Here is a 15,097-nt window from a genome sequence, read left to right on the forward strand (position 1 = left end):
TAGTACAGATACTTCCTGTTTACAGTCTACTAGTACAGATACTTGTTGATTATAGTCAATTAGCACAGATACTTGTTGGTTACAGTCTATTAGCACAGATACTTGCTGATTACAGTCTATTAGTACAGATACTTGCTGATTACAGTCTATTAGTACAGATACTTGCTGGTTACAGTGTATTAGCACAGATGCTTGGTGGTTACACTCTATTAGCACAGATACTTGTTGGTTACAGTCTATTAGCACAGATACTTGCTGATTACAGTCTATTAGTACAGATACTTGCTGGTTACAGTGTATTAGCACAGATGCTTGGTGGTTACACTCTATTAGCACAGATACTTGTTGGTTACAGTCTATTAGCACAAATACTTCTTGTTTACAGTCTATTAACACAGACACTTGTTGGCTATAGTCTATAGCACAGATACTTGTTGGTTATAGTTTATTAGCACAGATTCTTCGTGGTTACAGTCTATCAGCACAGATACTTATTGGTTATAGTCTATTAGCACAGATACTTGTTGGTTATAGTCTATTAGCACAGATACTTGTTGGTTACAGTCTATTAGCACAGATACTTGTTGGTTATAGTCTGTAGCACAGATACTTGTTGGTTACAGTCTATTAGCACAGATACTTGTTGGAAACAGTCTGTAGGCACATAAGCTTTGTGGTTGCTGTCTATAGGCATATACAGTTGTGCTCAAAAGAGTACATACCCCGGCAGAATTTTTAATTTCTGGGCCTTTTTTGTGGTTGGGTGAAGCCATTTATTGTCATTCTACTGTGTTTTCTCTTTTTAAATCATAATGACAACTCAAAACATCAAAATTGCCCTAATCAAAAGTTCACATACCCCATTTCTTAATACCATGTATTGCCCCCTCTAAGATCAATGACAGCTTGAAGTATTTTGTGGTAGTTGTGGATGAGGTTCTTTATTTTCTCAGATGGTAAAGCTGCCCACTCTTCTTGGCAAAAAGCCTCCAGTTCCTGTAAATTCCTGGGGTGTCTAGCATAAACTGCGCGCTTGAGATCTCCCCAGAGTGGCTCAATGATATTGAGGTCAGGAGACTGAGATGGCCACTCCAGAACCTTCACTTTGTTCTGCTGTAGCCAATGACAGGTCGACTTGGCCTTGGGTGTTTTGGATCGTTGTCATGTTGGAATGTCTAAGTACGTTCCATGTGCAGCTTCCGGGCTGATGATTGCAAATTTGCCTCAAGTATTTGCTGATAACGTGTTGCATTCATCTTTCCTTCAACTTTGACCAAGTTTCCTGTGCCTTTGTAGCTCACACATCCCCAAAACATCAGTGATCCACCTCTGTGCTTTACAATACGAATGGTGTTCTTTTCATCATAGGCCTTGGTGACCTCTCTCCAAGTTTAACGTTTATGGTTGTGGCCAAAAAGTTCAATTTTGGTCTCATCACTCCAAATTACCTTGTTTCAGAAGTTTTGAGGCTTGTCTCTGTGCTGTTTTGTGTATTGTAGGCGAGATACTTTGTGGCATTTGCGCAGTAATGGCTTTCTTTTGGCAACTCGACCATTCAGCCCATTTTTCTTCAAGTGCCTCCTTATTGTACATCTTGAAACAGCCACACCGCTAGTTTTCAGAGAGTCCAGTATTTTAGCTGATGTTATTTGTGGGTTTTTCTTTGCGTCCCAAACAATTTTCCTGGCAGTTGTGGATGACATTTTTGTTGGTCTACCTGACCGTGGTTTTGTTTTCCCAGAGCTCCTGATTTTCTATTTGTTAATCACAGTTTGAACGCTCCTGACTGGCATTATCAATTCCTTGGATATCTTTTTTGTATCCCTTTCCTGTTTTATACAATTAACATACATAGTAACATAGTAACATAGTTAGTAAGGCCGAAAAAAGACATTTGTCCATCCAGTTCAGCCTATATTCCATCATAATAAATCCCCAGATCTACGTCCTTCTACAGAACCTAATTGTATGATACAATATTGTTCTGCTCCAGGAAGACATCCAGGCCTCTCTTGAACCCCTCGACTGAGTTCGCCATCACCACCTCCTCAGGCAAGCAATTCCAGATTCTCACCGCCCTAACAGTAAAGAATCCTCTTCTATGTTGGTGGAAAAACCTTCTCTCCTCCAGACGCAAAGAATGCCCCCTTGTGCCCGTCACCTTCCTTGGTATAAACAGATCCTCAGCGAGATATTTGTATTGTCCCCTTATATACTTATACATGGTTATTAGATCGCCCCTCAGTCGTCTTTTTTCTAAACTAAATAATCCTAATTTCGCTAATCTATCTGGGTATTGTAGTTCTCCCATCCTCTTTATTAATTTTGTTGCCCTCCTTTGTACTCTCTCTAGTTCCATTATATCCTTCCTGAGCACCGGTGCCCAAAACTGGACACAGTACTCCATGTGCGGTCTAACTAGGGATTTGTACAGAGGCAGTATAATGCTCTCATCATGTGTATCCAGACCTCTTTTAATGCACCCCATGATCCTGTTTGCCTTGGCAGCTACCTTTTCCCATAGATCCATTGACAATTTTGCTTTCCCATGACTCACAATCCAGAAATGTCAGTGGCTGGATGAAAGATGCAAGAGTCTGTCTGGATCCCAGAAACTCACTCAGCTTTTATGCACACACACTCATTACAAGCAAACAGGTCACAGGTGAAGATGTTACCTTTAGTAGCCATTCAAACCCATTTGTGTCAACTTCCCTGCATGTTATCAGGTCAAAATCACCAGGGTATGTGAACTTTTGATCAGGGCCACTTGGATGTTTTGGGTTATCAAACACAGTAGTTTGACGATAAATGGCTTCACCCAACCACTAACCATGAGTGGAGAAAAAGTTTTGGTGTTCTCATTCATATTCTCTGAAAAAAGGCCAAGAAAGCAAAAATTCTGCTGGGGCATATAAACTTTTGAGCACAACTGTAACTAGGCACTGACAAGGCAGCTCACAGTAACTTAACTTGCAAAAACACAGTAGATTGCTGGCTGAGTTAAGCCTTTAAGCACGAAATGGGGATTACACAGTTTCTTTTTGCTGTATGAGTAATTGCACAAAACATACTCTAACCTATATGCCACCAAAACTCACATTACTCCATAAATTAATGATACAGTTTCTTAACAGTTCTATCTGTATGATGTATAAGTTGCTACCAATTTATAGGGGAAGAAGCGGAGCCAGCTCACATCTTACAGGCGTCTCCAGGGGTGACCTTCGGTGCCTTTGTATCCCTGGGAAGCATGAATACATGAATAAAAGCTTTTTTTCACTGCAAAACTGCAAAATACATTGTGGAATGGTGGATGGGAATGGCTCCATTAAAGCTTCAGGTTTTATTTATTAGTGATTAAAACCATACATATAATAGTAATGGCGCTCCGGCATTTCGAGCCACAGAGAGATCTTACTCCTATCCCGGCCATTTCCAATTACAACACGACAATTGGCAATAAATCACATTGCACAAAATGAGTAAGAGCCGACAGATTAGGCGTCGTAGCCGTTATGTATATGCTGTTAATCAATAACGAATAAAACTTGATGTTTTAATCGAGTGATGGCAGGGTTTTCTAAAATGTAATGCAGTAAAACAAGAGTGTCATAAAAAGATCCATTCTTTATGACCTGGAGAGGATGGAGTTGGCGTTCATTTTCAGTACTATATAATAGCACACATTTACCACGTAACATTGCAATATTATACTCAAATATCTCCGCCATATACAGCCACAGTGCCTATATAATAAAGGCCTCAAGAATTGACATGTTGCTGCACACTGAAAAAAAAGCCGCATAGAAAAATCAGCATCATGTGCACAGTAGTGTATTTTCTCATTGATATCAATATCGAGTTTATTCCAAGAGTTTTTAAAGTTTTTTTATGTAGATTTTTGCTAAATCTTCTCCAAATCCCATTAAAAAAAAATCTAAGTGAACATCCCCTTAAAGGTTCGCTCACACTTGTGTTTAAAAAAATCTGTCCCATTCTCATCCAGGAGAGTGAGACAGTTTTTTTTCACTTGTCATCAGTGTACAATCCGCTTTTTACCCAGCAGCTATCAAACATTTATAGGGATATTTACGATTTCCTATGCTACAGAATTGTAATATTCTAAAATCATCCCTGCTTTAAGGAACAGAGGGGTTTTTTAGAGTTATAGCTTACTGCCTAGGGTACGGCATCGGCAGTATCAGAGACTCTCCTAGATGAGGAGCGCTTTCTTGTAACCTTATTTCTATGGAGCTTGCAAGCGCTGCTCCGAAACTAGCTTGCTGGATCCAGCCATTGTGCTCCTCTGATGGTGCAGAAGTGGGTAATCATTAGCACATTTGTGAAAGCTCATTACTTGACAGTGTAGTCTGGCATGTTGATGGTTGGATCACTCATATAAAGTGTCACGATGGTGTTGTGTCCCAAAGACTAGGGGTTCCCTAGTCTATCCCTGTCTCCCGGATTGCTCCTGAAGGTGCAGAAGTAAGGTCCTCATGTCTTGCTATGCTCCTATATCAACCTCTATCTGTCCCCTCCCCCACCCAGGTTAGTGGGAAGCTGATGTGTATAGGAACACACTAACCAGACAAATGAAAGAAGACGGACAGGGATAAATGAAAACACCAACCATACAAAATACACACACCGATAAAAAGAGTGAGACACAAAGGAGGTTAAGGAAGGAGAAACCAAATAGGAGAGGATGAGGATGTACACACAGACAAAACTCCAAGCAACAATCTTCTGAACAATCTCCAAACACCACCTCCAACCACGACCTACACCTCCATCTCAAACTCCAGAACCAGGCAGTAAGGACTAACACTGGCAATCGATAGGTGCCAGACGCAACCATATATAACAAATGAAAGTGGCCAACACTGAACAGGTGAGACAGTCCAAGTAGGAAAGATCCAGGAGCTTCAACTGAATAGATTAACCCTTAACCTGGACCGTTTAATAAGATGGTGAAGTACTTCCAACCAGTGCAGAAGTACGCGAAACCATATGACACACTCTTCTGGTTCCTCTCTGTCGTGGTATTCCTGTTACATAACGCTTATGTTTATGGCCTATTTCACAATTCCTACTTAATGGTCCACGATGGTTCAAGAAAAAAAAACATTTCACCTCATGCACCTCCGCACTCACTACGGCAATCATGGTGGGTGGCTGGCATCAACCTCCGGCAAGGAAATGAGTAACAAGTATTTTTTGGCCCCATTAGGTAGAAATTGTAGCCGACAACTCCTTTTTGGTACAGGGATATAAAACCTTACAAGATCTATTCGCAAGTTGATATAATGGTTCTGTTTTTTGGGGACAACTAGGAAAAAGTGGTCCTTGGCAATTATTCCATTTATCTTCTACTATACAGTCATTTGGTGATAGGGAAATATTTGTCCTTGTTTTTCTTCTGTTCATTATCCAAATTTTTCCTTTCCGTAGACGCCAACATTTCAGTATTTACTTTGTGTATATTATCTCTGACTTTAATGCGGTTTCCAGTAGAGAACTCGCGACCACTTCAAACTTCTGGGAGATGTAGATTAACTTTTCGCTAATAAATGTAATCTGTGAATGTCAGTGCTGGGACTTCCAGGGAAAGAGTCCCATCTTTGATGTGGTCCGGGGTAAATGCTTTCCCACATACAGCTGATAAGTTGGAGGAGGGGTAAGAGTCTCGGGGAAGATCGCCATATACACAGGGCTCGGCTGGGACTTCTGTATTCACAAGTTTAAAAATTCCTTCTAGAAATCACATTATATAAATAGCTTGTTCTGCTTTGAGGGTTTTATTTATTTTTATATCGGGTTGATTATTCCATCATGTGGTCAAATATTTGCTAATTTTTTTGAAAATCACACAGTAGCTAACTATCAGATTTATGTGATTTTGTGCTTGTTTCCAGGTCATCCTCGGTTCTTGTACTAACAACACAGAGGTATGTATAGTATAAGCCTATATTGTGTTTTAATGCATTGTTGTGTTTTGTTCTCATATATTCAATAGTTTATGTTGATTGCTTTATAATTTTATTTATTAAAAGTCCATTTAGACGAGCTGATAATAAGGGACGGCAATTGCAGGAACGCTGGTTCTTGATTATCTGTCTGGCTAAATCATGTTTCAGGAGAGTCACGAGGCATTTATACATATTAGATGGATGGTCAATATCACCAAAATTGGTGGTTTAGGCCAACTTTAATATAAAACGCAAGAAAAAAATACAGAAAATGAGCATTTACCCAACTGTTGAACCAGCTATTTATGGGGACTCGGGAGTCATATAGATGAAATGCCTAGCTCAGAGAAGGGGTCGCAACACTGTTTGTACAAAATACAAGAAACTACAGCAAAACAAAAGAAATGAGCCGCACCGTTAGTTGGTATAAGTGTAATGTGTAAGAACATGTTCGCACTGTGGCCATTTCACAGACAAAACACAATAAAAAAACAAAATGAGCACATACCCTATAAGAAGTGAATAGTAATCGGATATATAAATAGATTTGACATCTTCCAGCTGATAAAAAGTCTATGAACTTTTTGTTCTGTTAAACAAATATAAACCAAGTGGTCCCCATTATAGTCAACGGGGTCCTTCTTCCTTAGTTTGCTTCCACAATAATTCCATTTCTCTGAAACAGAGAAAGAGTATTCAAAATGCAGGTATAAAGCAAAAATATAAAAGAAATCAACTCTCCTCCTCTTCCCTATCCTGTGTCTGCCTATAAGACGACTGGCTGCAACCTCTGTAGAATAAATACTGCTGGACATTCAGCTGCTCCACGACAGCAGAGCAGTTCTTTTTATTCCAGATTGCTCCGTTGATGAGGCATGACTGCTTACGTCATGCTGATTGACAGCCAGCTCCTCGCAGTTAGGCAGTGGAGAGCTAGTTGTCAATCAGCATGACATTGCCTGTCACGCCTCTTAACAGAGCAAAGCAGAAAAGAAGCCGCTGCCCTGTCGACATGATATCCACAGAAACCTCTGAATCGCTGGCAGGAACAGTCGGTGACCAGCAGAGATCGTCACCCTGCACATCAGGCAGGTAGTTAACACATTGTTAAGTCCCGTTTAACCCCTTTAACTAAGCCCTGAACTTTGCTAATTCCACATTTGAATATGGAGTCAATCAGCGGGAATGCAGAAAATGTTGAAGACTAACAATAAACTAGATTTCTTGTTAATGTTCTTCATTTATGATTAGGTTTAATGTTTCTTCAAGACAGCCATGCATATCGACACAGTGGCCATATGTACAAGATAAAATGTCAGACATATCTCCTAATTTTTGTGGGACTGATCCACCATCCATTGTGTATGTTGGTGTCCTGACTCTCTCCCAATATCAGATGTCACGAAATTAAAAAAAAGGGATCAGGCATGTTGGATTTCAACATGTCTGATCCTTTGTTCTCAGTTATCTAAGGTGCATAAATGTTGGCAGATTTTAGATTTGGCTCTGTCCACATATGGGTCATGGTAATATTCTTGCCATCAGCTATTGCCATCAGAATAACAAATCTGCAGGTGGTTGGGCATCTAGGAAATAGCGACCACAATATTGTACAGTTTCACCTGTCTTTCACTAGGGGGACTTGTCAGGGAGTCACAAAAACACTGAACTTTAGGAAGGCAAAGTTTGAACAGCTTAGAGATGCCCTTAATCTGGTAGACTGGGACAATATCCTCAGAAATAAGAATACAGATAATAAATGGGAAATGTTTAAGAACATCCTAAATAGGCACTGTAAGCGGTTTATACCTTGTGGGAATAAAAGGACTAGAAATAGGAAAAACCAAATGTGGCTAAACAAAGAAGTAAGACAGGCAATTAACAGTAAAAAGAAAGCATTTGCACTACTAAAGCAGGATGGCACCATTGAAGCTCTAAAAAACTATAGGGAGAAAAATACTTTATCTAAAAAACCAATTAAAGCTGCCAAAAAGGAAACAGAGAAGCACATTGCTAAGGAGAGTAAAACTAATCCCAAACTGTTCTTCAACTATATCAATAGTAAAAGAATAAAAACTGAAAATGTAGGCCCCTTAAAAAATAGTGAGGAAAGAATGGTTGTAGATGACGAGGAAAAAGCTAACATATTAAACACCTTCTTCTCCACGGTATTCACGGTGGAAAATGAAATGCTAGGTGAAATCCCAAGAAACAATGAAAACCCTATATTAAGGGTCACCAATCTAACCCAAGAAGAGGTGCGGAACCGGCTAAATAAGATTAAAATAGATAAATCTCCGGGTCCGGATGGCATACACCCACGAGTACTAAGAGAACTAAGTAATGTAATAGATAAACCATTATTTCTTATTTTTAGGGACTCTATAGCGACAGGGTCTGTTCCGCAGGACTGGCGCATAGCAAATGTGGTGCCAATATTCAAAAAGGGCTCTAAAAGTGAACCTGGAAATTATAGGCCAGTAAGTCTAACCTCTATTGTTGGTAAAATATCTGAAGGGTTTCTGAGGGATGTTATTCTGGATTATCTCAATAAGAAAAACTGTTTAACTCCATATCAGCATGGGTTTATGAGAAATCGCTCCTGTCAAACCAATCAGTTTTTATGAAGAGGTAAGCTATAGGCTGGACCACGGTGAGTCATTGGACGTGGTATATCTCGATTTTTCCAAAGCGTTTGATACCGTGCCGCACAAGAGGTTGGTACACAAAATGAGAATGCTTGGTCTGGGGGAAAATGTGTGTAAATGGGTTAGTAACTGGCTTAGTGATAGAAAGCAGAGGGTGGTTATAAATGGTATAGTCTCTAACTGGGTCGCTGTGACCAGTGGGGTACCGCAGGGGTCAGTATTGGGACCTGTTCTCTTCAACATATTCATTAATGATCTGGTAGAAGGTTTACACAGTAAAATATCGATATTTGCAGATGATACAAAACTATGTAAAGCAGTTAATACAAGAGAAGATAGTATTCTGCTACAGATGGATCTGGATAAGTTGGAAACTTGGGCTGAAAGGTGGCAGATGAGGTTTAACAATGATAAATGTAAGGTTATACACATGGGAAGAAGGAATCAATATCACCATTACACACTGAACGGGAAACCACTGGGTAAATCTGACAGGGAGAAGGACTTGGGGATCCTAGTTAATGATAAACTTACCTGGAGCAGCCAGTGCCAGGCAGCAGCTGCCAAGGCAAACAGGATCATGGGGTGCATTAACCCCTTCATGACCCAGCCTATTTTGACCTTAAAGACCTTGCCGTTTTTTGCAATTCTGACCAGTGTCCCTTTATGAGGTAATAACTCAGGAACGCTTCAACGGATCCTAGCGGTTCTGAGATTGTTTTTTCGTGACATATTGGGCTTCATGTTAGTGGTAAATTTAGGTCAATAAATTCTGCGTTTATTTGTGATAAAAACGGAAATTTGGCGAAAATTTAGAAAATTTCGCAATTTTCACATTTTGAATTTTTATTCTGTTAAACCAGAGAGATATGTGACACAAAATAGTTAATAAATAACATTTTCCACATGTTTACTTTACATCAGCACAATTTTGGAAACAAAATTTTTTTTTGTTAGGAAGTTATAAGGGTTAAAATTTGACCAGCGATTTGTCATTTTTACAACGAAATTTACAAAACCATTTTTTTTAGGGACCACCTCACATTTGAAGTCAGTTTGAGGGGTCTATATGGCTGAAAATACCCAAAAGTGACACCATTCTAAAAACTGCACCCCTCAAGGTACTCAAAACCACATTCAAGAAGTTTATTAACCCTTCAGGTGCTTCACAGCAGCAGAAGCAACATGGAAGGAAAAAATTAACATTTAACTTTTTAGTCACAAAAATTATCTTTTAGCAACAATTTTTTTATTTTCCCAATGGTAAAAGGAGAAACTGAACCACGAAAGTTGTTGTCCAATTTGTCCTGAGTACGCTGATACCTCATATGTGGGGGTAAACCACTGTTTGGGCGCACGGCAGGGCTTGGAAGGGAAGGAGCGCCATTTGACTTTTTGAATCAAAAATTGGCTCCACTCTTTAGCGGACACCATGTCACGTTTGGAGAGCCCCCGTGTGCCTAAAAATTGGAGCTCCCCCACAAGTGACCCCATTTTGGAAACTAGACGCCCCAAGGAACTTATCTAGATGCATAGTGAGCACTTTGAACCCCCAGGTGCTTCACAAATTAATCCGTAAAAATGAAAAAGTACTTTTTTTTCACAAAAAAATTATTTTAGCCTCAATTTTTTCATTTTCACATGGGCAACAGAATAAAATGGATCCTAAAATGTGTTGGGCAATTTCTCCTGAGTACACCAATACCTCACATGTGGGGGTAAACCACTGTTTGGGCACATGGTAAGGCTCGGAAGGGAAGGAGCGCCATTTGACTTTTTGAATGAAAAATTATTTCCATCGTTAGCGGACACCATGTCGCGTTTGGAGAGCTCCTGTGTGCCTAAACATTGGCGCTCCCCCACAAGTGACCCCATTTTGGAAACTAGACCCCCCAAGGAACTTATTTAGATGCCTAGTGAGCACTTTAAACCCTCAGGTGCTTCACAAATTGATCTGTAAAAATGAAAAAGTACTTTTTTTTCACAAAAAAATTCTTTTCGCCTCAATTTTTTCATTTTCACATGGGCAGTAGGGTAAAATGGATCATAAAATTTGTTGGGCAATTTCTCCCGAGTACGTCGATACCTCATATGTGGGGGTAAACCACTGTTTGGGCACTCGGCAGGGCTCGGAAGGGAAGGCGCGCCATTTGACTTTTTGAATGGAAAATTAGCTCCAATTGTTAGCGGACACCATGTCGCGTTTGGAGAGCCCCTGTGTGCCTAAACATTGGAGCTCCCCCACAAGTGACCCCATTTTGGAAACTAGACCCCCCAAGGAACTTATCTAGATGCATATTGAGCACTTTAAACCCCCAGGTGCTTCACAGAAGTTTATAACGCAGAGCCATGAAAATAAAAAATAATTTTTCTTTCCTCAAAAATGATTTTTTAGCCTGGAATTTCCTATTTTGCCAAGGATAATAGGAGAAATTGGACCCCAAATATTGTTGTCCTGTTTGTCCTGAGTACACAGATACCCAATATGTGGGGGTAAACCACTGTTTGGGTGCACGGCAGGGCTCGGAAGGGATGGCACGCCATTTGGCTTTTTAAATGGAAAATTAGCTCCAATCATTAGCGGACACCATGTCACGTTTGGAGAGCCCCTGTGTGCCTAAACATTGGAGATCCCCCAAAAATGACACCATTTTGGAAACTAGACCCCCAAGGGAACTAATCTAGATGTGTGGTGAGGACTTTGAACCCCCAAGTGCTTCACAGAAGTTTATAACGCAGAGCCATAAAAATAAAAAAAAAAATTATTTTCTCAAAAATGATCTTTTAGCCTGCAATTTTTTATTTTCCCAAGGGTAACAGGAGAAATTTGACCCCAAAAGTTGTTGTCCAGTTTCTCCTGAGTACGCTGATACCCCATATGTGGGGGTAAATCACTGTTTGGGCACATGCCGGGGCTCGGAAGTGAAGTAGTGACGTTTTGAAATGCAGACTTTGATGGAATGCTCTGTGGGCGTCACGTTGCGTTTGCAGAGCCCCTGATGTGGCTTAACAGTAGAAACCCCCCACAAGTGACCCCATTTTGGAAACTAGACCCCCAAAGGAACTTATCTAGATGTGTGGTGAGCACTTTGAACCCCCAAGTGCTTCATAGAAGTTTATAATGCAGAGCCGTGAAAATAATAAATACGTTTTCTTTCCATAAAAATAATTATTTAGCCCAGAATTTTTTAATTTTCCCAAGGGTAACAGGAGAAATTTGACCCCAATATTTGTTGTCCAGTTTCTCCTGAGTATGGTGATACCCCATATGTGGGGGTAAACTACTGTTTGGGCACATGCCGGGGCTTGGAATTGAAGTAGTGACGTTTTGAAATGCAGACTTTGATGGAATGCTCTGCGGGCGTCACGTTGCGTTTGCAGAGCCCCTGATGTGCCTAAACAGTAGAAACCCCCCACAAGTGACCCCATTTTGGAAACTAGACCCCGAAAGGAACTTATCTAGATGTGTGGTGAGCACTTTGAACCCCCAAGTGCTTCATAGAAGTTTATAATGCAGAGCCGTGAAAATAATAAATACGTTTTCTTTCCTCAAAAATAATTATTTAGCCCAGAATTTTTTATTTTCCCAAGGGTTACAGGAGAAATTGGACCCCAAAAGTTGTTGTCCAGTTTCTCCTGAGTACGCTGATACCCCATGAGTGGGGGTAAACCACTGTTTGGGCACACGTCGGGGCTCAGAAGGGAAGTAGTGACTTTTGAAATGCAGACTTTGATGGAATGGTCTGCGGGTGTCACGTTGCGTTTGCAGAGCCCCTGGTGTGCCTAAACAGTAGAAACCCCCACAAGTGACCCCATTTTAGAAATTAGACCCCCCAAGGAACTTATCTAGATATGTGGTGAGCACTTTGAACCCCCAAGTGCTTCACAGACGTTTACAACGCAGAGCCGTGAAAATAAAAAATCATTTTTCTTTCCTCAAAAATTATGTTTTAGCAAGCATTTTTTTTGATTCACAAGGGTAACATGAGAAATTGGACCCCAGTAATTGTTGCGCAGTTTGTCCTGAGTATGCTGGTACCCCATATGTGGGGGTAAACCACTGTTTGGGCACACGTCAGGGCTCGGAAGTGAGGGAGCACCATTTGACTTTTTGAATACGAGATTGGCTGGAATCAATGGTGGCGCCATGTTGCGTTTGGAGACCCCTGATGTGCCTAAACAGTGGTAACCCCTCAATTCTACCTCCAACACTAACCCCAACACACCCCTAACCCTAATCCCAACTGTAGCCATAACCCTAAACACAACCCTAACCGCAACACACCCCTAACCACAACCCTAACCCCAACACACCCCTAACCATAACCACAACCCTAATTCCAACCCTAACCCTAAGGCTATGTTCCCACGTTGCGGATTCGTGTGAGATATTTTCGCACCATTTTTGAAAAATCCGCGGGTAAAAGGCACTGCGTTTTACCTGCGGATTTTCCCCGGATTTCCAGTGTTTTTTGTGCGGATTTCACCTGCGGATTCCTATTGAGGAACAGGTGTAAAACGCTGCGGAATCCGCACAAAGAATTGACATGCTGCGGAAAATACAACGCAGCGTTTCCGCGTGGTATTTTCTGCACCATGGGCACAGCGGATTTGGTTTCCATATGTTTACATGGTACTGTAAACCTGATGGAACACTGCTGCGAATCCGCTGCCAAATCCGCACCGTGTGCACATAGCCTAATTCTAAAGGTATGTGCACACGCTGCGGAAAACGCTGCGGATCCGCAGCAGTTTCCCATGAGTTTACAGTTCAATGTAAACCTACGGGAAACAAAAATCGCTGTGCCCATGCTGCGGAAAAACTGCACGGAAACGCAGCGGTTTACATTCCGCAGCATGTCACTTCTTTGTGCGGATTCCGCAGTGGTTTTACAACTGCTCAAATAGAAAATCGCAGTTGTAAAACCGCAGTGAAATGCGCAGAAAAACCGCTGTAAATCCGCCATAAATCCGCAGCGGTTTAGCACTGCGGATTTATCAAATCCGCAGCGGAAAAATCCGCAGAGGACCAGAATACGTGTGCACATACCGAAATCCTAACCCTAGCCCTAACCCTAACCCTACCCCTACCCCTAGCCCTAACCCTACCCCTACCCCTACCCCTAGCCCTAACCCTACCCCTAGCCCTAACCCTAACCCTAGCCCTAACCCTACCCCTAACCCTAACCCTACCCCTAACCCTACCCCTAACCCTACCCCTAACCCTAACCCTATTCTAACATTAGTGGAAAAAAAAAAATTTCTTTATTTTTTTATTGTCCCTACCTATGGGGGTGACAAAGGGGGGGGGGGTCATTTATTATTTTTTTTATTTTGATCACTGAGATAGATTATATCTCAGTGATCAAAATGCACTTTGGAACGAATCTGCCGGCCGGCAGATTCGGCGGGCGCACTGCGCATGCGCCCGCCATTTTGGAAGATGGCGGCGCCCAGGGAGAAGACGGACGGGACCCCGGCTGGATCGGTAAGTATGATGGGGTGGGGGGAGACCACGGGGGGGGGGGATCGGAGCACGGGGGGGGAATCGGAGTGCGGGAGGGGTGGAACGGAGCACGGGGGGCGTGGAACGGAGCACGGGGGGGCTGGAATGGAGCACGGGGGGGTGGAACGGAGCACCGGGGGGGTGGATCGGAGTGCAGGGGGGGTGATTGGAGCACGGGGGGGTGATTGGAGCACGGGGGGAGCGGACAAGAGCACGGGGGGGAGCGGAGCACTGGACGGAGGGGAGCCGGAGCAGTGTACCGGCCAGATCGGAGGGCTGGGGGGGCGATCGGAGGGGTGGGGTGGGGGCACACTAGTATTTCCAGCCATGGCCGATGATATTTCAGCATCGGCCATGGCTGGATTGTAATATTTCACCCGTTATAATGGGTGAAATATTACAAATCGCTCTGATTGGCAGTTTCACTTTCAACAGCCAATCAGAGCGATCGTAGCCACTAAGGGGTGAAGCCACCCCCCCTGGGCTAAACTACCACTCCCCCTGTCCCTGCAGATCGGGTGAAATGGGAGTTAACCCTTTCACCCGATCTGCAGGGACGCGATCTTTCCATGACGCCGCATAGGTGTCATGGGTCGGAATGGCACCGACTTTCATGACGCCTACGTGGCGTCAAAGGTCGGGAAGGGGTTAAAAGAGGTCTGGATACACATGATGAGAGCATTATACTGCCTCTGTACAAATCCCTAGTTAGACCGCACATGGAGTACTGTGTCCAGTTTTGGGCACCGGTGCTCAGGAAGGATATAATGGAACTAGAGAGAGTACAAAGGAGGGCAACAAAATTAATAAAGGGGATGGGAGAACTACAATACCTAGATAGATTAGCGAAATTAGGATTATTTAGTCTAGAAAAAAGACGACTGAGGGGCGATCTAATAACCATGTATAAGTATACAAGGGGACAATACAAATATCTCGCTGAGGATCTGTTTATACCAAGGAAGGTGACG

The 15,097-nt window shown here is 42.3% G+C and overlaps 1 protein-coding gene across 1 annotated transcript in view; it reads left to right on the forward strand.

Moving 5' to 3' along the window:
- The window catches only part of PPP1R14A (protein phosphatase 1 regulatory inhibitor subunit 14A), a 52,617-nt gene that overhangs the window by 19,576 nt on the left and 17,944 nt on the right, over positions 1 to 15,097 (forward strand). The window contains exon 3 of the mRNA XM_069746788.1: positions 5,919 to 5,951. Within this exon, the coding sequence (XP_069602889.1) occupies positions 5,919 to 5,951 (33 nt within the window). The remainder of the gene's footprint in view (positions 1 to 5,918; positions 5,952 to 15,097) is intronic.

Source organism: Ranitomeya imitator, chromosome 2, assembly GCF_032444005.1.
Source record: "Ranitomeya imitator isolate aRanImi1 chromosome 2, aRanImi1.pri, whole genome shotgun sequence".
Taxonomy (NCBI): Eukaryota; Metazoa; Chordata; class Amphibia; order Anura; family Dendrobatidae; genus Ranitomeya; species Ranitomeya imitator.